This window comes from Delphinapterus leucas, chromosome 6 (assembly GCF_059928025.1).
Source record: "Delphinapterus leucas isolate spDelLeu-1000000601 "Yukka" chromosome 6, BTC_Dleu_Yukka2, whole genome shotgun sequence".
NCBI classification, from domain to species: Eukaryota; Metazoa; Chordata; class Mammalia; order Artiodactyla; family Monodontidae; genus Delphinapterus; species Delphinapterus leucas.
This window is the reverse complement of record NC_143134.1, coordinates 30919301-30942292: the sequence shown is the minus strand read 5'-3', so window position 1 is coordinate 30942292 and position 22992 is coordinate 30919301. Positions and strand designations below refer to the sequence as shown.

Sequence of the window (22992 nt, the reverse complement as noted above, 5' to 3'; positions counted from 1 at the left end):
ACCCTCCAGCTGTTGTTCCACCATGCACCTGCCACACCTCTGTTGCCCGCTCCAGTGCCTTGCTGGGTCTTTTTGTGTCCCATCAAGAATATGGGACCTGCCAGTCTAAATCTTTTCTGACATGCCAGTGTCTACCCTTTTCTGACTTTTGCCAGCAAAGTGGATTGGCTGCCAGCAAAATGGGTTGGGATACAATGGGGGAAGCCGGAAGCCAGATGCTGTATTATGTTCAGTTGACCCTTGAGGAACTGCACTTTTCCTTGTTGAGGGGTCTAGTACCTCCTTTTCTCCTGCTTCTCTGTGTTGTCCTTGGCACCGAGGTCTGAGGAAGTAAAGTTAATTGCTTCCTGGCAAAGTGTATTTTAGCTGATGTTACGTTTAAAATTTGTCATGTTTGATGGCTTACTTGGAGTAGTTTGCTTTTGTGATGCTCTAGTAATGAACTATTATTTCACTGTCTTACAGAGTACTTAGGATTTCACGTATTTTTGCTGAACTTATAAAAAAAGGCGCTTGGGATGATGGATTAACAAGAACATTGAAATTCTGTGAAAACTTTCAAATTGGAGCATACTGAATTTTCACCCTAGTCCAGCAGCTCTGCTGCTCACTTAAATACAGATGAATGAAGACCCCATTCGGGAAGACACCTGGCCAGCGGTCCAGAGCTGATGCAGGTAGGCAGTGCAGTTCTACACTTTAGTACAATAAATTTAAAACAGTTGTAAAAATGAGAAATGCTCTCATGTAATTCCTAGTGGTTTGCTATTCCTAAAGCTTTGTGATTTCCAGTATTTTAAACACATACACATGTGAAAGAAACAGGTTTAGGTTTTTGAAAGGTAGGGATCATATTAATTTTTTTTTCCTGTGGTCTCTTGCAGTAAGTTATAGACGTCCAGTAAATACAGCAAGTGAATTGTAAATACTTGTAGGATTATAGTAAACAAAGGATTTATCATTTGTTTTTGAAAGAAGATGTGAAAGTGAGATGACTAGCTGAGTATTAGATTTAGTGAGATTTAGGATATTTATAGGGAAAAAGGTAAGCTCAGTTTTTTGTGTATTTATTTGAAAGAACTTTACTGGAATGAAATGTATGGAAATGAAATGAATATTTAATAGAAATTAATTTTTATTTTTGTGGCACACAGCCGATACTAGAAGTTTAGACTTTGCATGATTTTTGTCCACCCTAAAAACAAAGGTTAAAAATCTTATAGGCTACAAAATAAAATAGGTAAGTAGTATTTTCTTTAAGATTTATGTTTTTCTCCATTCCAGAAATACATTTGAATATTGGAAAAAACCTGTCATAACATATTAAGGTTCTTTGATAAATGAATCTGAGAATTCTGCTAGGAAAATTACTATTAATCTTACAAGTGGTTGCTATGTGATTTAGAATTTATTATATTTATTAACTGTAGTGTTTGGAATTCCTTTGTAGAAGAGCCACAGGGATTAAGATTTTTAAGTTTCTCTTTTCTCTTTGATTTTAGTTCCTCTCTTGTAAAGATAATATTGATTTAACTGTTAAATATTTGTCAGTAAGATTAACTTGCAGTAGTGGTGACTGACTGAAGTATAAGTCACCTGAGAGGTTACTATTTAAATTCCAACCGGCTCATCAGCTCTGTCCTGCTCTTTTATTAGCTGTATAAACATTGGTGCATTTTGTATCTTCTTAAGCCTTGGTTTTTCTCATCTAAACAATGGGACTGTTATGGTATGTATCTGTTGGGGTTATTATGAAGAATAAATGTGTTTATGTTGTCAGGTGTTTAGGTAGGTGCCTGGCACATTATAGCTGCTCTGCAAAAAGCATTTTTTTTTGTTGATCATACTGTTTGTAACGAAATATTTATTCCATCTCATTAGTTGCAAAAATTGCTGTCAAGTTTTTGTTGATCAGTGAACACCCCATGTTTCTGTCATTTGAAATAGTAATTCGTACCCTCAAGTTCTTTTTATGCACACCATTCTAAATTCAGCACTCCTATTTTCTTCACTGATTTAGTCATATCCTTAGGAGAGAGAATTGATTAAAGTGATGTGTAGTATGGTATAAGTAATTGAAGGAGCTAAACCAAGAGATATTACTGTTAAGGGAGAGATTGTCTAATCCTAGCCAGTTCTTTGATCTTATATTTTCTTACTCTTTGATATTTTTTAGAGCATATGGCATAGTGCTAAAGACAAAGTAGGTACTCTACTAAATTCTAATCAGCCTATTGTTGAATATTTTAACATATGAAACCCTGCGGTCATTTATTGTTTTTCACTGTTGTGTATTATACTCTATTTTAGAGAGATACTGATCCCTTGATCAGTATTACTTATAAACTAGTCTTAATCATTTTCCCTGTTAACATAGACAAAGGCTTTGTTACTTTTAAATCCCTGTATCAGTAACAAATGTGCCCATTTACAAATAAAGAAAATTCACACACAAAGGGGGTTTCTTTTTCTCATGCAGCAAGAAGCCCAAATAGGCATTCCAGAGTTGATATGGTGGCTCAGCTATGCCCTTAGTCTGGTGCCATCTGAAAGGCTAAAGTGGGGGCCTTCGGTGGATAAGGCTCCTAGGATGTTTCTCTTCCTCTGTGGGCCATTGTGTAGCTGGACTTACTACATGAAGGCTCCCAGAGCAAGTATCCCAAGAGAAACAGGCACAGTGGCATGGTCTCTTCTCTTGGAGCCTTGGAAGTCATACAGGTTCACTTCTGTTGCATTTTGTTCATTGAAGCAGTCTCAGAGGTCTGCCCAGGTTCAAGGGAGTGGGCATGTACTCTGCTCCATGGGAGAAGTGTCAGAGAATTGTGGTCATGTTTTAAAACCACCACAGTGAGCAATTCCTAATACCTGACAGTGCTTGACATTAGGGTGTGAGTGATCAATAAAAATTTGAAAATTGAATTTTCTACATTCTCTTTATGTACCAAGTTCAACATATTAGGGATTTCTTTTTTTTTAATTAATTAATTATTTAATTTTTGCTGCGTTGGGTCTTTGTTGCTGCGCACGGGCTTTCTCTAGTTGCAGCGAGCGGGGGCTACTCTTCTTTGTGGTGTGCGGGCTTCTTATTGTGGTGGCTTCACTTGTTGAGGAGCATGGGCTCTAGGTGCACAGGTTTCAGTAGTTGTGGCACATGGGCTCAGTAGCTGTGGCTCATGGGCTCCTGTAGGGTGCAGGCTCAGTAGTTGTGGCACATGGGCTTAGTTGCTCTGCGGCATGTGGGATCTTCCTGGACCAGGGCTCGAACCCATGTCCCCTGCATTGGCAGGCAGATTCTTAACCACTGTGCCACCAGGGAAGTTCCAGGGATTTCTATTTTTAAAATAACTTAGGTTTATTTATATAAATATGTTGGAATTTAATTGGTTACTAAAGTGGTAGTTTATATATACCTAATGACGTTGGGCAGCAAGTCCTTTTTTACAATAAAGCTTTTTTCATATTTTTTTTTTCCTGTAAAGTTAGCCTCCATTTTTACTAGTTTACCAAAGGTTGCAAATTTTCTCCTTTTATGACATTATACTGATAGGTACAGGGAATGGTAGTAATAGATATCCATGTGCCTAATACTCAGATTAACAACTATTTTTGCTATATTCAAATATTTTTAAAACCTTGATTTTACTTTTATCAAATCAATAAAAATTCATGGGTGAAATGTCAAGTAGTGCCGAAGACTTATATCAAAAAGTAGGCACTCCATTCATTTTGATGTTTACCTTCAAAATTTGTAAATGAGTACACAAATTTCTCTTGATCTGAAAAATTTAGATATGTATTGAAACCTGTGGAGGATGACGGCTTTTTCACGTAACATCTTTTTTCTCCTGTTAACCTTTTTTTTTTAATAATGAAGTCAATATTTAATTTTTTTATTGAAGTAAAGTTAATTTACAATGTTGGGTTAGTTTCAGGTATACAACAAACAGATTCAGTTGTGTATGTATACATGTACATATGTATGTATTATTTTTCAGATTCTTTTCCATTATAGGTTATTAACAAGATACTGATTATATTGGGACTTCCCTGGTGGTCCAGTGGCTAAGACTACACGCACCCAGTGCAGGAGGCCTGGGTTCGATCCCCGGTCAGGAAACTAGATCCCACATGCTGCAACTAAGAGTTTGCATGCCACAACTAAAAGATCCCGCCTGACACAACTAAGGATCCCGTGTGCTGCAACGAAGATCCCGACTGCCGCAACTAAGACCTGGCATAGACAGACAGACAGATAGACAGACAGACAGATAAATGAGATTTTTTTTTAAAAAAGATACTGAGTATCATTCTATCTGCTATACAATAGGTTCTTGTTGTTTACCTATTTTATATATAGTAGTGTGTATATGTTAAGCCCAAACTCCTGATTTATCCCCCTCCCCCATTATGTCTCCTTTGGTAATCATAAGTTTGTCTTCTATGTCTGTGAGTCTATTTCTGTTTTGTAAATAAGTTCATTTGTGTCATTTTTTTAGATTCCACATATAAGTGATAGCATATGATACTTTTCTTTGCTTCAGTTAGCATGATAATCTCTAGGTCCATACATGTAGCTGCAGATGGCATTATTTCATTTATTTTTTTATGGCTGAGTAATATTCCTTTGTGTATACATACCACATCTTCTTTATCCGTTCATCTGTTGATGGATATTTAGGTTACTTCCACGTCTTGGCTATTATAATTAGTGCTGCTACAAATATTGGGGTGCATGGGTTGCAGTATCATATGGTAGCTCTGTTTTTAGTTTTTTAAGGAACCTCTATACTGTTCTCCATAGTGGCTGTACCAGTTTACATTCCCACCAACAGTGTAGGGAGGGTTCTTTTTCTCCTTTCTCCACACCCTCTCCAGCATTTATTATTTGTAGACTTTCTGATGATAGCCATTCTGACTGGTGTGAGGTGATACCTCATTGTACTTTTGATTTGCAGTTCTCTAATTAATGCATGTTGAGCCTCTTTTAATGTGCCTGTTGCCCATCTGTATGTCATCTTTGGAGAAATGTCTGTTGAGGTCTTCTGCCCTTTTTTTTTTTTAGATGTTGGGGGTAGGAGTTTATTAACTATTTATTTTTGCTGTGTTGGGTCTTCATTTCTGTGCGAGGGCTTTCTCTAGTTGTAGCAAGCAAGGACCACTCTTCATTGCAGTGCGCAGGCCTCTCACTATCGCGGCGTCTTGTTGTGGAGCACAGGCTCCAGACGCACAGGCTCAATAGTTGTGGCTAACGGGCCTAGTTGCTCCGCAGCATGTGGGATCCTCCCAGACCGGGGCTCGAACCTGTGTCCCCTGCATTAGCAGGCAGATTCTCAACCACTGTGCCACCAGGGAAGCCCTGCCCATTTTTTGATTGGGTTGTTTTTTTGATATTAAGCTGTATGAACTATTTGTGTATTTTGAAAATTAATCCCTTGTCAGTAGCATCATTTGCAGCAATTTTCTCCCAGTCCGTAGATTGTCTTTTTTCATTTTGTTTATGGTTTCCTTTGCTATGCAAAAGCTTTTAAGTTTAATTAGGTCCCATTTGTTTATTTTTGCTTTTATTTCCATTACTGTAAGAGACAGATCCAAAAAAATATTGCTGTGATTTATGTCAAAGAGTGTTCTGCCTATGTTTTCCTCTAGGAGTTTTATAGTATCCAGTCTTACATTTAGGTCTTTAATCCAGTTGAGTTTATTTTTGTATATGGTGTTAGAGAATGTTCTAATTCCATTGTTTTACATTTAGCTGTCCAGTTTTCTCAGCACTACTTATTGAAGAGACTGTCTTTTTTCCACTGTATACTCTTGCCTCCTTTGTCGTAGATTAATTGACCATCAGTGCGTGGGTTTATTTCTGGGCTTTTTATCATGTTCCATTGATCTCTATGTCGGTTTTTGTTTCAGTACCGTACTGTTTTGATTACTGTAGCTTTGTAGTACAGTCTGAAGTCAGGGAGCATGATTCCTCCAGCTCTGTTCTCCTTTCTCAAGACTGTTTTGGCTATTGGCAGTCTTCTGTGTTTCCATACAAATAAAATTTTTTGTTGCAGTTATGTGAAAAAGGCCATTGGTAATTTGATAGGCATTGCATTGAATCTGTAGATTGCCTTGGGTAGTATGGTCATTTTAACAATATTGATTCTTCCATTCCAAGAACACAGTATATCTTTTGTCTTCAATTTCTTTCATCAGTGTCTTACAGTCTTTGGAGTACAGGTCTTTTGCCTCCTTAGGTGGGTTAATTTCTAGATACATTCTTTTTGATGCAGTGGTTAATGGGATTGTTTCCTTAATTTCTTTCTGATATTTTGTTTTTAGTGTATACAAATGCAAACGATTTCTGTATATTAATTTTGTATCCAGCAACTGTCAAATTCATTGATGAGTTCTACTAGTTTCCTGGTAGCATCTTTTAGGACTTTCTATATATAGCATCATGTCATCTGCAAACAGGAACAATTTTACTACTTCTTTAGCCTTCTAAGTTTTGGCTAAAATGGTACTTACTGTTTCTATCATGATTACTACATAAGTACTGAAGTTTTGAGCCAAGTAATGCAGTATGATTATTTTTTTTTGCACATTTTTCCTGGAGTTTAGTGATTGCTTTAGTTTTTTTCTATTTGTTTAAGTTTCTTTGCAAGTTGAAGTCTCTTAAACCCTCCAACAGCTTTATAAAGCTCCTCTCAGTATAATTTCCTGCATGCCAAATCCATCTGTCCGTGTTTTTCTTAGAGGATTTTTTCCTAGTGCCTTCTGTCCTTTTCTCATCTGTTGATTATTCTCTCGACCTGCTGCAACATTGTCATCCTTGGAATTTCTTTTTCCTCTTTTGTATGTTAGATTCTCCTTTCCTCCTGGTTCCCATGCATTTTGTCTCTTAATGTGTACTCTTTCCTGGGTAAAGCATGTACGTCTTCAAAAGTTTCAAGAGTAGGCAGTGAATGAGTTGATTGTTAAAGCTGCAAGTGGAATGTATAGTGATTCATTCATATTCTTTACTTTCCACTTCTCAGATTTCCTGAAATTGTCTCTAATAAGAATTTTTAAAAATGCACATAGAAGATGGAAGTTTTTTTGGACCTTGTATCAACATTGTTGTTATTCTACTCTCATGCTTTATATTTGGCAGGGAAGAGATTCTAGGTTGGAAATAACTTTTTCTTTCAGAATTTTCCAGGCATTGCTCCATTCATTGTCTTTGAGATCCAGTGTTGCTATTTGGGGAAGTTGTATGCCATTTTCATTTCTGAACCTTTGTATGTGTCCAGTGGTTTTTTTCCCTCTTCTCTAGAAACTTATTTTTTTTTATTTTTTGTAATTTATTTATTTTTGGCTGCATTGGGTCTTTGTTGCTGCGTGCGGGCTTTCTCTAGTTGCGGCGAGCAGCGGCTACTCTTCGTTGCGGTGTGTAGGCTTGTCATTGCAGTGGCTTCTCTTGTGGAGCACAGGCTCTAGGTGCGTGGGCTTCACTAGTTGTGGCATGCGGGCGCAGTAATTGTGGATCATAGGCTCTAGAGCGCAGGCTCAGTAGTTGTGGCACATGGGCTTAGTTGCTCCACGACATGTGGGATCTTCCCAGACCAGGGCTCGAACCCGTGTCCCCTGCATTGGCAGGTGGATTCTTAGCCACTGTGCCACCAGGGAAGCCCTGTAAGTTGCATTTTTAAAAAGCCTTTCTTGAATTAGCTCTACCTCTTATGATTGTCTTAGTGTCTCTTTGCTTTTCGTCTCTATTTGTGAATGTTTTCTCTTGTGAATGTTTTCTTTAGAGATGGATTTTCAGATTTCCTGCTTGTATGATGAGAGTATTTAATACTCTTTTTCTGTTTGTTGCATTTCTGCATTACTTGGCTCAAAAGTTCAGTACTTATGTAGTAATCATGATAGAAACAGTAAGTACCATTTTAGCCAAAACTTAGAAGGCTAAAGAAGTAGTAAAATTGTCCCTGTTTGTTGAAGTGGCACCCCCAGAGACGACTGCTGGTCATGTAAAGCCAGGCTAATTAAAATTGCTGATCAACAGGGAGACTGTCACCTTGACAGCCTCCCAGGGAAATTTCACAAGAGGGAAAGGTGCTCATAGGGGAGGAATGAGTGAGTTAATAGGATTGGAGGCAATGAGTGTGGTGTGTAGGGGGATTGGTATTTTTAATCCAAATGAGTTGCTGGAACAGACATTGGTCTTTATCCTTGGAACGTCTGAGTCCATGCAAAGTTAAGTCAAAAGTTGGTTATTTTGGAACATGTGTCTGAATGAGCTTGTTAAAACAGTTTGAGTGTATATAGTTTTACTTGCCTGTCATGGTTTAGTACAATTTAAGTAGTGGTTTGGTGAGTCATTGAACAGTTTATTTTGTAAATCAGGCTTTTTTTCTCATTTCAGTCAACAAATAGATGCAGCTCCCTAATAAAGGGTCTTGTTCTGTTTTCCACTGGAAAATCTGTGATCCTCAGATGGGTGATATAACCCACCATTGACAACTAACTGACATTGGTGCCCAGTGAATATATACACACCTACCTACTCTTCTGTTATTTGCTTTTTCCACTTAACAGTATGTATAGGTGACCTCTTCTTAGCAGTATGTAGAGAAATTGCTCATGATTCTTTACAGCTGAACAGTATTCCATTGTGCAGATGTACCAAATTAGTTTGTTCAGTAGTCAGTTATTTGGACATTTAGGTTGTTTCTACTCTTCTGCTATTAGAAATAATAACTGCAGTGAATAGCCTTGTCCATTTGTCTTGCCAATGCCATTAGGATAGATTTCTAGAGGTAGAACTGAATCAGATCTTAAATGTGTATGTAATTCTGTGAGATGTCACCAGATTCCCCTCAATGGGCTCTGTACCGTTTTGCATTCCTACTAGCAAGTAATATGTGTTTCTCACAGAGTCTCACCAGCGTTTTATGTTGTCAGCAGTGTATATTTTTGTCCATCTGATGGGTGGGAATGGTATCTCTGTAGTTGTATGCGTGAGGCTGCATATCTTGTGTTACTTGTAAATGCCTCTTTGGCCTTTTTCTGTTCTTATCTTACCCATTTTTTCTTCTCTACTTTCAGAAGCTCTTTTAATGTCAGAGATATTAACTTTTGTCTGTGGTATGAGTAATTTATCTTATACTCTGTGTTGTGTGGAGTCAGCTTCTTGGAGAAAATCTTCCTTGAGTCCCTTGTCTCTTGCTCCCATCTGTATGGGTCTCTTAGCCTACTTCTCAGAAGCTGCGCTGAACTTCTAACATGGTTTCTCAGATCCTCTGTGTTTACAGTGCTTTACTCTCAATTTCTGGAGTATCCTCCAAAAATTCTGAGAGAAGATTTGTTTAAGGTTTAAATTTTGAGCCCGTACATGACTGTAAATGCCAGTTGGTAATTTATCTGGTTACGAGTTCTGTATTCAAAATAATTTTACCTCAGTTTTGAAGGCATCACTTACCTCTTGTTGTCTAGCCCAGTGTTGATGGTCAAAGAATAAGTCTAGTACCTCTTTATTTTTTTTAAAGAATTAAAAAAAATAGACTATTTTTGTAGAGCAGTTTTAAGTTATAGCAAAATTGAGCGGAGGGTACAGTGATTTCTCATATACCCCCCATCTCTCCCCAGTGTTCCCCAGTAGCAGCATCCCACACTCAATTATATATGTGTTAACAATGAAGGTACTACATTGACACATCAGCATCATCCTAAATCTGTAGTTTACCTTAGTGTTCACTCTTGGTGTTGTATGTTCTGTGGGTCTTGACAAATGCATAATGACACAAATCCACCATTATAGTATCATACAGAATGGGTTCACTGCCCTGAAAATCCTGTGTTCCAACTATTCATCCCTACCTCCCCCTTAACCCTTGGCAACCACTGACCTTTTATTGTCTCCATAGTTCTGCCTTTCCCAGAATATCATATAGTTGGAGTCATAAAATTCCTTCATGTCTTTTCATGGCTTGATAGCTTTTTTTTTCAGTACTGAATAATATTCTGTTGTCTGAATATAGTACCAGTTATTTATCCGTTCACCTTCTGAAGGGCATCTTGTTGCTTGCTTCCAAGTTTTGGCAATTATGTATAAAGCTCCTATGAACATCCATGTGCAGGCTTTTATGTGGATGTAAGTTTTCACCTCCTTTGGATAAGTGCCAGGGAGGATAATTGCTGGATTATATGGTAAGAGTTTTGTGAGAAACTTCCAAATTTGGATTCCCACCAACAGTGAATGAGAATTCCAGTTGCTCCACATCCTCTCCAGCATTTGGTGTTATCAATACATATTTTGGATTTTCACCATTCTGATAGGTGTGTTTAGTGGTACCTCATTGTTTTGAGTTTGTATTTCCCTGATGACTTATAATATAGACCATCTTTTTATACTTTTATTTGCCATCTCTGTATCTTTGGTGAGGTGTAAAGGTTTTTGGTTCAATTTTTTTTTTTTTTTTTTTTTTTTTTGTGGTACACAGGCCTCTCACTGTTGTGGCCTCTCCCGTTGCGGAGCAACAGGCTCCGGACGCGGGCTCAGCAGCCATGGCTCACGGGCGCAGCCGCTCCGCGGCATGTGGGATCTTCCCGGACCGGGGCACGAACCCGTGTCCCCTGCATCGGCAGGTGGACTCTCAACCACTGCGCCACCAGGGAAGCCCTTTTGGTTCAGTTTTTAAAAGTTGTTTAATCAGTTTGTTTTCTTATTGCTGAATTTTAAAAGTTCTCTTTATGTTATGGATAACAGTACTTTATCAGATATGTCTTTCCCAAATATGTTCTTATCGTCTTGACAGTGTCTTTCACAGAGCAAAAGATTTAAATTTTAATTAAGTCCAACTTATCAATTATTTCTTTCATGGATTTTGCCTTTGGCATTGTATGTAAAAGGTTCTCAACATAACTGAGGTTATCTAGATTTTCTCCTATGTTACCTTTTAGGAGTTTTATAGTTGATAGTTTTTTGTTTTACATTTAGGCCTGTGATCTGTTTTGAGTTCATTTTTGTGGTGGATATAAGGTCTGTGTCTAAATTCATTTTTCTACATGCGGATGTCCAGTTGTTCCAGCACCATTTGTTGAAAACACTGTCTTTTCTCCATTTTATTGCCTTTGCTCATTTGTCAAAGAACAGTTAACTGTATTTATGGGTGACTATTTGTGGGCTCTTTATTCTGTTCCATTGATCTCTTTGTTCTTTCACCAATACCACACTGTCATGATTAGTGTAGTTATATAGCAAGTCTTGAAGTCAGGTAATGTCAGTCCTCCAGTTTTGTTTTTCTGCTTCAATATCCTGTTGGCTTTTTGTGTCTTTTGCCTCTGCATAAAAACTTTAGAGTCAGTTTGTTGATAACCACAAAATAACTTGCTAGGATTTTGATTGGGATTGCGTTTAATCTACAGATCAAGTTGGGAAGAGCTGACATCTTGACAGTGTTGGTTTTTCCTATCCATGAACATGGAATATCTGTCCATTTATATGGTTCTTTAATTTTTTTAGTCTTTGAGACTACAAAGTGAAGTGGTCATAAAGTGCAATTATGAAGTTTATTGTGGGGTGACTTATACACAGTCAGGATCAGCTGGACGACCATCCATAGGTGTTTGCAGCTGCACTCCGTACCACCAAAAGGAGTATAGGGGGATTTAAAGGAGCCAAAGCTAAAAATGGAATCTGATTACTAAGGGAGAAGCACACCCACACAGATGGGACTGGGGTTTTTCCTCCCCCCCTCAGGGGTCTCATGTTCACTAACCATCTGCATCAGCAAAAGATACTCTCCCAGTTTTCATATCAGGTGAAGGCAAGGGTAAAAGGTGATAGGAAACTTACCTGCTTTGGGTGCATTTCTTGTGAGTAAGCTAAAGCTCAGTCATGCAGAAAGGGGAGAGGGGGTGGGACTGAGGGCCTAAGATGGAGTTGACAAAGAAGAGTCAGTGTGGTTCAGCCACTCAGAGCCCTTGGCATGTTATTCATAGTTATTTTAAGTTCTCAGTTGGATAATTCCAGCATCACTGCCATATCTGAGTCTGATTCTGGTATTTGCTCTGTCTCTTCAAACTGTGCCTCACAGTTTTTGATGAAAGCCAGACATGATATTCTGGGTAAAAGGAGCTCTGGTAAATGAGCCTTAAGTGATATGGTGGTGTGGTGTGGGAGGGAGAGATACACTATGTAGTTCTGTGATGAGGTTTTAGTCTTCAGTGAGTCTGCCTCACCGGGCTGTGACCTTCACTTGTGCTCCTCAGTTTCCTCCCCTCTTGTGTCCTACAGGGTGGCTAGGGGGCTGAGCCTTGAAATACCTGTCACACCAGGGGACAGCTAGAGAGTTGGAGTTGGGTATTTCCCTTCCCTCTGGTCACTTAGGCCCTGATACAGTAAGCCTCCAATAAAATAGTTTCTCTCAAGGGCAGGCCTTGTTAAGAACATAATACTTTGGTGTATTTCAAAAAGGGTACTTCTCCCTTCCCTCTGCTGAAAGCATAAGGGGGTTTTTCTCTGCTCTTCACTGTGAGAACTTGATGGTGCTTCTGGAGGTAAAACTTAAAAAAATGTGGAGCCCCTTCCTTCCCATGACTAGGTCCCCTGGAGTTTTTATTTTTCAAACTTGTCCACATCAAGCCTCTAGCAGTTAGTCAATTGCCTTTCAGGTTTTCCTACCCAGGTACTGGTTCCTGCAGAGGATTCTGCTACCATGAATTGTGATTCTCTGTATCTGCTTGTCTGTGTCTCCAATTTTGGGGACAGTGATTCCTTGTAACCTCACTTCTCTCACCAATCTAAGAAGAGTTGTTGATTTTTCAGCTTGTTCAGCTCTTGTTAGGACAGAGTGATAACTTCCAAGCTCCTAACATGCCGGACTGGAAGTGGAAAGTTCTCTCTCTTCATTTATTTTAATTTTCAAGAGCTCTTGTTGTCCCTTTTTATAGCCACTTGTTCCCATTTTATGACTATAGTATCTTCAGTTTTCCTGAGGATACCAGTTCTTTTATTTAATCTTCGTAGGTCTTGGAACTACAAACAGTGATGCTTATTTTTATCTTTCTCCTACCACTGGGTTTTTTGTTTGTTTTTTTGTTTTGTTTGACCATTGATCATTGTCCATTCATACTTAAGAATTAAGGATTAATTACAAACGGCTTACCTTTTCTTGATTGATCAGAAGATTGTTTTTGTCACGGTACTCATCTAAATGGGAAAGTCAGCTTTGTGGGGAGTGTGGCGATGTCTGGGGCCTGTTAAGTGTCTAGGATGCAGGGAGCCGCGTGGGTGTTAGGCCGGGGGTGTACCAAATGCTAACGTCAGCTGCCCTTTCCTTGTTTAGTTAGTGGTGAAGGGAAGGAGGGGATCCTGACACCAGGTACAATTCCAGTAGATCTTGATCGAATCCTGTATTTTCACGTCTACTTTTGCATTTTTTTATATCGTTATACGCATCTGTTGTAAGCCTAGGGATGTTCCAGGGATGCTCTGGATAGATTTGCTCTCTGTTCAGTCTGTATCTTATCTTCATGTATGAGCTGCCCACTTCGTGCACTGTATATATATAAGCATGCTAGGTGAAAGTGGGGGAGAATGGCTCTCTAAGCAATTGGGGTAATGTCTCACTGTTTTTATCTATGAAGTAGAATGGACAATCTTACACAGAGCAATTGACCATATATCTCCTTTTTCATTTAACTTCTTAGAATTGTAAATGTTATGTAAGTACAGAAATTTATGTCTAAAAATTGCATGTCTTAATGTAAAGCCAAGGAGAGAGAACTTTGCAGAAAACCCAGAAGCATTCTTCCTCCACCCAGGTGGATCTTGTTACTTAGCGTGAATTTTGATCAATATAGTAAGCATGCTTTTGCATCATTCCACAGATATTGATAGATTGTTTTCATTTTCATATTTTTATTCAAAATATTTGAATTTTCTTTGTGATTTTGTGTTTGAACCATGAAATTTTAGAAGATTGTTGTTTAATTTGCAAATACTGGGGTGTTTCCAAATACCTTGTTATTTATTTCTGACTTGATTCTGATATAGTTAGAGGACATACTTTGTATGATTTCACGTTATTTTAAGTGTATTGAGGGTTTGTATTCTGAGTAGCATATGGTGTATCTGGGTTAATGTCCCATGTGAACTTGGAAAAGATCTTTATTTTGACAATATTGGATTGGCATTCTGTAAATGTCAACTAAGCCTAGTTGGCTGTTTGTGATGTTCAGGTCTTTTATATCCTTTCTGATATTCCTAGCCACTTGTTATATCAATTACTGAGAAGCGTTCATATTTTTAAATATAATTATGAGTATGTCACTTTTCCTTGTGACTTCTGTCAGTTTTTGCTTTATATATTTCAGTGTTCTTTCTTTATTTATTTTTGGCTGCGTTAGGTCTTCGTTGCTGTGCGCAGGCTTTCTCTAGTTGCAGAGAGTGAGGGATACTCTTTGTTGTGGTACACGGGCTTCTCATGGTGGCTTCTCTTGTGGAGCACGGGCTCTAGGTGTACAGGCTTCAGTAGTTGCAGCATGTGGGCTCAAGAGTACAGGCTCAGTAGTTGTGGCACATGAGCTTAGTTGCTCTGCGGCATGTGGGATCTTCCCGGACCAGGGATCGAACCCGTGACCTCTGCATTGGCAGGCGGATTCTTAACCATTGCACCACCAGGGAAGTCCATATATTTCAGTATTCTATAATTAGGTTCATATACATTTAAGATTGTTATGGCTTCCCTTTTTTTGTTTTGTTTTGGTTTTTTGGCCGCACCCTCACAGCTTGTGGCATCTTCGTTCTCCCACCAGCGGTTGAACCCAGACCCTCGGCAGTGAGATCTTGGAGTCCTAACCACTGGACCACCAGGGAACTCCCTGGTATGGCTTCTTGATTGATCCTTTCATCATTTTGGAATGTCCTTTTTGATCCCTGATAACTTTGTCCTGAAGTTACTTTGTCTGATGTTAATAATCGTCTCTTCCTTCTTTATATGGTCTCTTAATTGATTCATTTAGACTATGTTTAATGAAATTATCAATATTGTTGGGGCTGGAAAGATTTTTGCTATCTATAGTATTCTGAATCCACAGGTAGGTTATTTTGTTTATCTTAGCAGCACCTTAAAGATTTATTCCACTGTTTTCTGGCTTACATTGTTTCTGACAACAAATCTGGAGCTAGTATTTTCTGTTTCCCTAAATTTAAGGTGTCTTTATTCTTTGTCTGCTTAAAATATTTTATTTATCATTGGTTTTCAGAAATTTGATTAGGATGTGCCTTGGTGTGGTTTTTTCCTTTGTCTTTACCTTACTTTGGCTTCATTGAGCTTGTTGGCTCCATGGTTATGTACTTACCACATCTGGAAAACTTTCTGCCATTATTTTTGTCAGACTTTTTCTTCCTTCACCCCTTGGTCCTCTCTTTCATGGAGTGCATTTCATTTATGTTGGGCTAGTTGATATTGTCCTACAAGTCACTGAGGCTGTTTGTTTCCCCCAGTTTTTTCCTTTGTGTTCTGTTTTAGATATGTTCTACTGCCATGTCTCACATTCACTGGTCTTTTTATCTGTGGGGTCTAATCTGCTATTAATCATATCCAGTGATTTTTTTTCTTTCATTTTGGATCATGTATTTTTCACCAGTTTCATTTATTTATTCTCTTCTCCCCACCCCACCCCCATTTTTCTATTTTAAGTGTTTTTGTCTTCCTTTAGCTATTTGAGCATAGTTGTTAATAGTTCTTTTAACATCCTTGCCTGCAAATTACATCGTTTTGGTAATAACCCGCTTGGTTATGGGGTTACAGTCTGCCGCTTTTCCACAGGTCTAATAATTTTAGTTGGGGTGTTGGACATTTGAAGTGTGTTGTGGAGCACTGGGTTTTATTGATGTCCTTTAATGAATATTGGAGTTTGTTTTGGCAAGCAGGTGCTAGGATAGGTCTATAGCAGCTTTTATTCTTAGGGCTACTTCATCCTTCTGGTTAACGGATTATCTTTTTTATGGTTTTTACTGACTGCCCTGTGTGTTCAAAGAGGTGGCTAGATGGACTTTGAACAACCCTCATGCCTTTGCAGGTTAATATCTAGCCAGACTTAAGACCACCCCTCCCCTTCCAGATGTTTGGAGCTCCCTCTGAGATCTCTCTCCTTGCCAGCACTCAGATCCACAACTCCCAGCCACCTCTTCCTCCGCAATTCCCATCTGACTCTCAGTGTAGCAGAACCACAGTGTTCTTGGTTTTCCCTTCATGAACCACCATCCACAAGTTGTTATCGGGATGCACTTGGTTGGTGTGGGGACCTCTGCATGGGTTTTCTGCTCCCTGGTTCCATAGTCCTCTGCTGCCTGTTGTCCTGATATTTGGATCCAGATGTGTCATATCTCTTGTCCCATTTTCTAGTTGTTTGTGGCAGGAAGACAAGTTCTGTACCTTTTAGTTCTTTATGACTAGGATTGTCATTTTTTGTTGTAGTTTTTGTCCGTGTGATTTTGGTTTTGTGTTTTATGGCTGATTTAGGGAGATAAACTGCTGTCTCTGTCATTTTATCTTCCCAGAATCCCTTATATCTCCTATTTAAAAGATAAGTAAACAAATGGTTTTGTTACATGTTGGCTGTTTGTGGGGTTTTTTGGCCACGGCTTGTGGTTTGTGGGATCCTAGTTCCCCAAACAGGTATCAAACCTGGACCCTCGGCAGTGGAAACGCAGAGTCCTAACCGTAAACCACCAGGGAATTCTCTTGTGGTTTATTTTAACTTCATACTTTATATAGCAGTTTTTCATAAGTTAACTTTTTCCTGAGTTTGAACTGTTTTTTATTCAGTTTTCGTTGACTCATACTCACTTCTCTTTTAGGCCATGCTGGTGTATCTGCAAGCATGATGAAGAAACGGACATCCCACAAGTAAGCAATTCTGAAACTTGCCTTTTTAGATAGCAAATTGTGGCCTTTGGTTACATGAGATATGAGGTCATCTATGTGAGGCTCTCTCCCTGTATAAGCAGGTCTTGCCTCACAGCAGCCAGCGTCACATATAGCCTTGCTGCATGCTGAGTAGTGGTGTGCTATCTAATCCCTGTGCATTGAGGACCTGGCTAGCACTCTGCCAGGCACACTCACTTCTTTATAAGATTTTCAAATGAATGAGGAGCTTGTAATTTAGAGAAAGCATAAGTATGTTGAAAGATAATTTAAAGTGACAAATGTGTTATAAATCCTAAATTCTATAGGTACTAGAGAGTAGAAGCAACTTTTTTCCTCCCTGAAATCTTCTTTTGTGTGTAATGTAGTTATGTCCAAAAAGAAAATTGAGATACTATCTTAAATAACAATATCCACTGGTACTGTATTTTATTTAATAGATTTTACAAGTATCCACAGTATCCACTACTGTGCAGTAGTGACGGCTACTGCACCATGGAACCCTCTCTAACAAATCAGTTATGATTGTATGAGTCTTAATCATGGATTGTTAAATATGGAAGACTCTCCTTGACCCTAGCACCTCCTAAGACTCTCCCCATAGCAATTATTTTCAAATTACTCATATTGAAATGCTTGTACCTCTTGGTCACCGCACTGTAGTGGTCAAAGAGTGTGAGTCCTCTGGGCTTTTGTGGAAGGTTTGGATGAATAAAGGTGCCTTTCAGTAATTGTTGGTGATTAAACTAAATATGTCTCTATTTAAATGAATACTTGTATATGTAATGTAAATATTTGTGATATTCAGTTTAAGAAATGACTTGGAAAGTAAAAATATGAAGATAAGGCAAGTCCTGAGGTTTGATAAAGCGTTTCTCAAATTTCATTTATTTGCCCATCACCTTCACATCTTCTGCCATATCTAGTAATCTGATAATTTATGTAATATATCTCCACTAATTATCATATCATTACCATAAATGGTACACCACCTCTTGGCACAAATAGAAGGTAATGAAAAAAACCTTAAATACAGTGGGAAATGAAAGTAAATTACACATTAACTTTGCAAAACCAGAACTCTTCATCTTTTTTCCCCTAAAACACAAGGCTTGAATACCTACCTGTTCAATTTTTGAAGTTCATATGTATACAGCTAAAAGGTTTCTCATCCTGTATGTTGTATGATGCAGGGAACTTGATCTAGTGCTTTAATATGAGGTGTGCTTGTCTCACTTAAAGGGTAGACGTTTTGAACATATTAAAAGGGAGAAGTTGAAATGAAAGGAAAAGTTATCAGTCATTTTCCTATTTTTTCTAATCTCAGTGCAAATTTGAAGATGGGTGGGATGGAAAAAAACTGAAAAGTTTCCACATTTCACAAGTGAAAGGTGTTAATAGTTGTCCTTGGAAGGGTGAGTGGGAATAATGGCTGTTGGAGAGGCTGGCCTTGGAGTGGGAAGCCCCACTGGCTCAGCTGTGGGCCTTACCAAGTTCCCTCATGTGCCTGGTGCTCTGCTTAACTCATGTAAAGTCATGGTGTTGGACTAGAACAACAAGGTTTTCAGCTTTTTATCATAGAATCCTTTCTACAGATGAGGTGTTTATAGCAAACAAATATAGGAAAGCAGAACTGGAGCCTCACTCTCCTTGCCTGCCCCCATTGTGGCTCTCCAGAAAGTAAGGCACTCGGGACTCCTCATGTGCAGCCACTGACCCGTGGTCATGCCTCCTCTCGCTTCCCGTGTTGGAATAGGGAGACTGAGCAATAATAACTCCATGTGCAGACGCCTCTGCTTGCTTGAGAGAGTCACAGGAGCTCCCAGGAAACAAATGCTGGCAGAGCCACCGTCCTGAGAACGGCACCTCCCGTCCCCGTGGGTGCTAGGGGATTCGGGTAATCAGGTCTCCAGTGCTTGGAGCAGTACCTCTGCACCCAGAAACGTTGTGTAGCTGAGTCTTGTTCTCATTTTTTAAAGTAAATAGAAACAAACTTTTGTACTTCTTGCGGGCTAGGATCCTTGGTGTGTTTGGGGGACAAGCTGGTGGACAAGCCTTTCCTGGCTTCCCAGGAGGTTATTTGGGAAATCTGCACTGAAGTTACATCTTGAAGGGAAGTGTAGTTGGGGGACATGTAAGGTGAATTTAGCTACAGTGATTCTTTGTTTTAGTTTTCAAATGTAAATCTGGCTCTTTTCTTCCTAATTGGAATAGTGGATAGATTTACATTTCAGGGTACTGTTGGAAGGTATGACTGGGCTTTGGTGTATTTCCTACTAATGTACATTTAGAAAATGGATCAGGAGCTATTACATGCTAAGTTGAGGATTTCCAGGGAATGTTTTCCTTTCATTTTATAAGATACCAATACTAGTCACCAACCAAAACTGTCACTATGATCCTCCTCCTTGTGTCCCTGGTGTAGTCTCATTTAGTGTTCATGGCATCCCTGTCAGGTAGGGACCATGAATTCTTCCGTGCACAGAGAGATTAAGTAACTTGTCTGAGGTCATACATATAAGAAGTGACTGAGCTAGGATTCAGAAATAGGACAGTCTGATTTTAAAGCCCATATTAACTACCACATTCTATTTCCTGAACTGTATGTTTTGTTGTCTCATATCTGAAAAATATATTATTTCTGTCCTAAACACACAGACTAGATAACAGTTGGAGCAAGCATCTAAATGATCCATGGTATTGACAATCTTAAATTGGTCAAATATGTAATACTTTTTAATCAATTTGCCAGTAACTGTTATTAACACCAGTGAAAGTGACTAGTGCTTTGGAAGACCCTTGAGGCATTTGGATGTTTGCCATGGACATCTCTGATATCCTCAGGGTGTACACTGTGTAGACAAAATAATGAAAAAACCATAGTGATTTGGATGGAAAACTTGACTTTCTCCATCTTGTTTTTATATTGCCAGTTTAAGCTGGGAATGACCGTATCAGCTGTAGAACTTTTATCAAGCAACAAGTACTAGAGAAGCAGTTTTTTCTCTCTCGACTTGCTGGTATGCATTTTGCAGAAAGATAATTATTTGCCTTAATAGTTTCTTTTGAAATCTGCTGGAACACAAAGTAAGGAAACTGCTTTTATCTCACAATACTAAATAGAATAAGGAAAGAGGTCAGTAATTAATTCATACACCAAAGTACATGGTGTGTGGCAGTCATTTACTGGTTCATAGTAGAATTGTAATGGTTGAAAATTTAACTTGAAGAAGTATGGTGCCTTTAAATATTGACTATAAAAGTAAGATATTTACTGATGAGAAACAGTAGTCAACTTAAGTCAATAAGGGAGTCTAGATAAAAGATGAAAGGTCTTAAAACAGATTTATTTTTAATTGGGGTATAGTTGATTTATATTATGTGAGCTTTAGGTATACAACATAGTGATTCACAATTTTTAATGATTATACTCCATTTATAGTTATTATAAAATATTGGCTATATTCCCTGTGCTGTACAATATATCCTTGTAGTTTATTTATTTTATACATAGTAGTTTGTACCTCCTAATCTCCTATCCCTATTTTTCCCCTCCCACTTCCCTTTCCCTATTGGTAACCACTAGTTTGTTCTTAGGAATTCTTTTCTTGATGACCAAATAATTGGAATGGTACATTGAGAACTTATTTAAAGTATTGAGCAAAGTACAGAAATATCTTCTGCACTCTCAGTTTATCTTTTTTGGGCACATGGATGGATAGAAATTAGTGTTTTTTCTGGATCAGCTCTACTAACAAAGGTCTGGTGCCAGCAGCAGTAGCACTTGGAAGCTTGTTAGAAAGTCTTTGGTCCCTCTCCAGACCTGCGGAATGGAGCCCAGAGTCTCTGGGGCAGGGCTTGGGTATCTTTTTTCAAAAGCTCTCTAGGTGATTCAATGCATGCCAAAGTTTGAGAAGCACTGGCCTAGACCATTATCAGAGCTGATATCTTAAAGCACATTAGATAACTAAGTCAAGTTGTTTGGAAATGAGTACACAAAATTACAGCAATGAAGGATGATTGGATGCTGTGTACTTGGTCACCATTTTCTCCCATTGAAACTACAAGAAAAGCCATTTATAGCTTCTGGAGATAAGAAACAAGGAAAGTGATTATAGATGTTTAATTCTTGTTTCTCTGCTTTTATCCTTGAATTGTTTGGATCTTGAAGGGATGCAGCTTTTTATTTGCCCTTGGCTATGTAATTCCATATGTCTTCAGTTGAATGAAGTGTCTTGGTATTTGTTTACAGTATTGCTGTTTATTGACTACCTAGTAAATGATAGTTAAGAACATTTTAGACTTTTTTCCCAAAGAAAATACCAGAGACTAAGGCTGTTAAAAATAATATATCCAGGGAGAACATAAAACAACATCACCATATTAAAGGAACTGTTATTTTAAATTTTAAAAGTTCATTGCTTTAAATCATTAATCTCACATCCTTATTTGTACTGCTCTTATTTATTTATTAAAAAAATTTTGTTGTTGTTCATGCTGTGTGGCTTGTGGGATCTTAATTCTCCAACCAGGGATTGAACCCGGGCCCTCAGCAGTGGAAGTGAGGAGTCCTAACCACTGGACCACCAGGGAATTCCCTGTACTATTCTTAGATTGAACTGTCCAGAGATGACACACGTGTGTTTGTGTTCTTTTTATATCTTCTTCCAGTAATCTGACATATTCTTACTGTTTGCTTTTATATATACTATTTCAACTCATGTAAGTAAGCTTTAATTTTTATTAAGTTTTTTCTTTATGTATATAATTATTTATTTATTTTTGGCTGCGTTGGGTCTTCGTTGCTGTGCGTGGGCTTTCTCTAAGTTGCGGCGAGCAGGGACTACTCTGTTGTGGTGTGCGGGCTTCTCATTGCGGTGGCTTCTCTTGTTGCAGAGCATGGGCTCTGGGTGCGCAGGCTTCAGTAGTCATGGCTCACGGGCTCTAGAGCACAGGCTCAGTAGTTGTGGTGCACGGGCTTAGTTGCTCCACGGCATGTGGGATCTTTGTGGCCCCGGGCTCAAACCCATGTCACCTGCATTGGCAGGCGGATTCTTAACCACTGCGTCACCAGGGAAGTCCCCCCTTAAAGTTTTTCTTACTGATTTTTGAATCTGAATTAGCAATTAGAAATTAAAGTAAAATGTTAGAGTTTGTTTAATATATAATTCTTAACTTTTCTAGTACGGAAAATTTCAAATACACACAAAAATAAAGTAGTATAATAAATCCCGAATTCCTATCATCCAGCTTCAGCAATTATCAGCATTTTGCCCAATATTAGATACTCTTAGTATATTTCTTGTAATTTAGGGAAGTTCTAAACCTTGTCTTCTAGTAGATGTTATAGTTGGAAGAGCTTAAATCAGTTTATCAAAAACTTACATATTTCTACACTCTTAATATTAAATAATATTTAATATTTTAACATACATTTAAAAATATTTTTAAACATTCTTCTTTGTAAACTTCGGCTGCAAGGGTATTTGAACAGTTTAGGCATTCAAGGTGCAATAATTGGAAAGCTTGACTGATGATTTTAAAAAGTAGTATATTATTCTAATTACTGTTTTTGTCTTTAGTATTCGTTGAGGCATCCATTCTTTTTTTTTTTTTTTTTTTTTGCCGCGCCACGCGGCATGTGAGATCCTAGTTCCCTCACCAGCGATCAAACCCGTTCCCCCTGCCTTGGAAGCGCAGAGTCCCAATCACTGGACCACCAGGGAAGTCCCATCCATTCATTCTTTTTTACCTCCTCCTTTCGATCAAATTAAGTTGTTTATTAAATAAATTGGGCAGAAATGGTATCTATATTAGATCTCCTTGAATTCTTCTTTTAGAACTAGTGAAATGATGTAAAAAAAAGGCAACAGAAATAAAATTTGGAATTGATAACACTAATATGTATAAATCTGTTTTTATATATAGTTTATTGCAGAATTAGGACATACATTGCATTAAGAGTAATTAAAAATTGTGTTTTATCTGCCTATGAAAGTAAAATACTTAAGTCATAGAAAAATTTGAAAACACAGGTAAATTCAGAGGAAGACAACTTAATTATTTTTAATGCCATCATCCAGAGATCACA

General features: G+C 38.3%; 1 protein-coding gene across 4 annotated transcripts in view; it reads left to right on the top strand.

The window, feature by feature from the left end:
- The window catches only part of SPIN1 (spindlin 1), a 65102-nt gene that overhangs the window by 22215 nt on the left and 19895 nt on the right, over nucleotides 1-22992 (top strand). For all 4 annotated transcript variants that reach the window (XM_022560658.3, XM_089912928.1, XM_089912929.1 and 1 more), the window contains 2 exons: nucleotides 466-677; nucleotides 16835-16883. In XM_022560658.3, the coding sequence (XP_022416366.1) occupies nucleotides 626-677; nucleotides 16835-16883 (101 nt within the window). In that variant the 5' untranslated portion in view covers nucleotides 466-625. The remainder of the gene's footprint in view (nucleotides 1-465; nucleotides 678-16834; nucleotides 16884-22992) is intronic.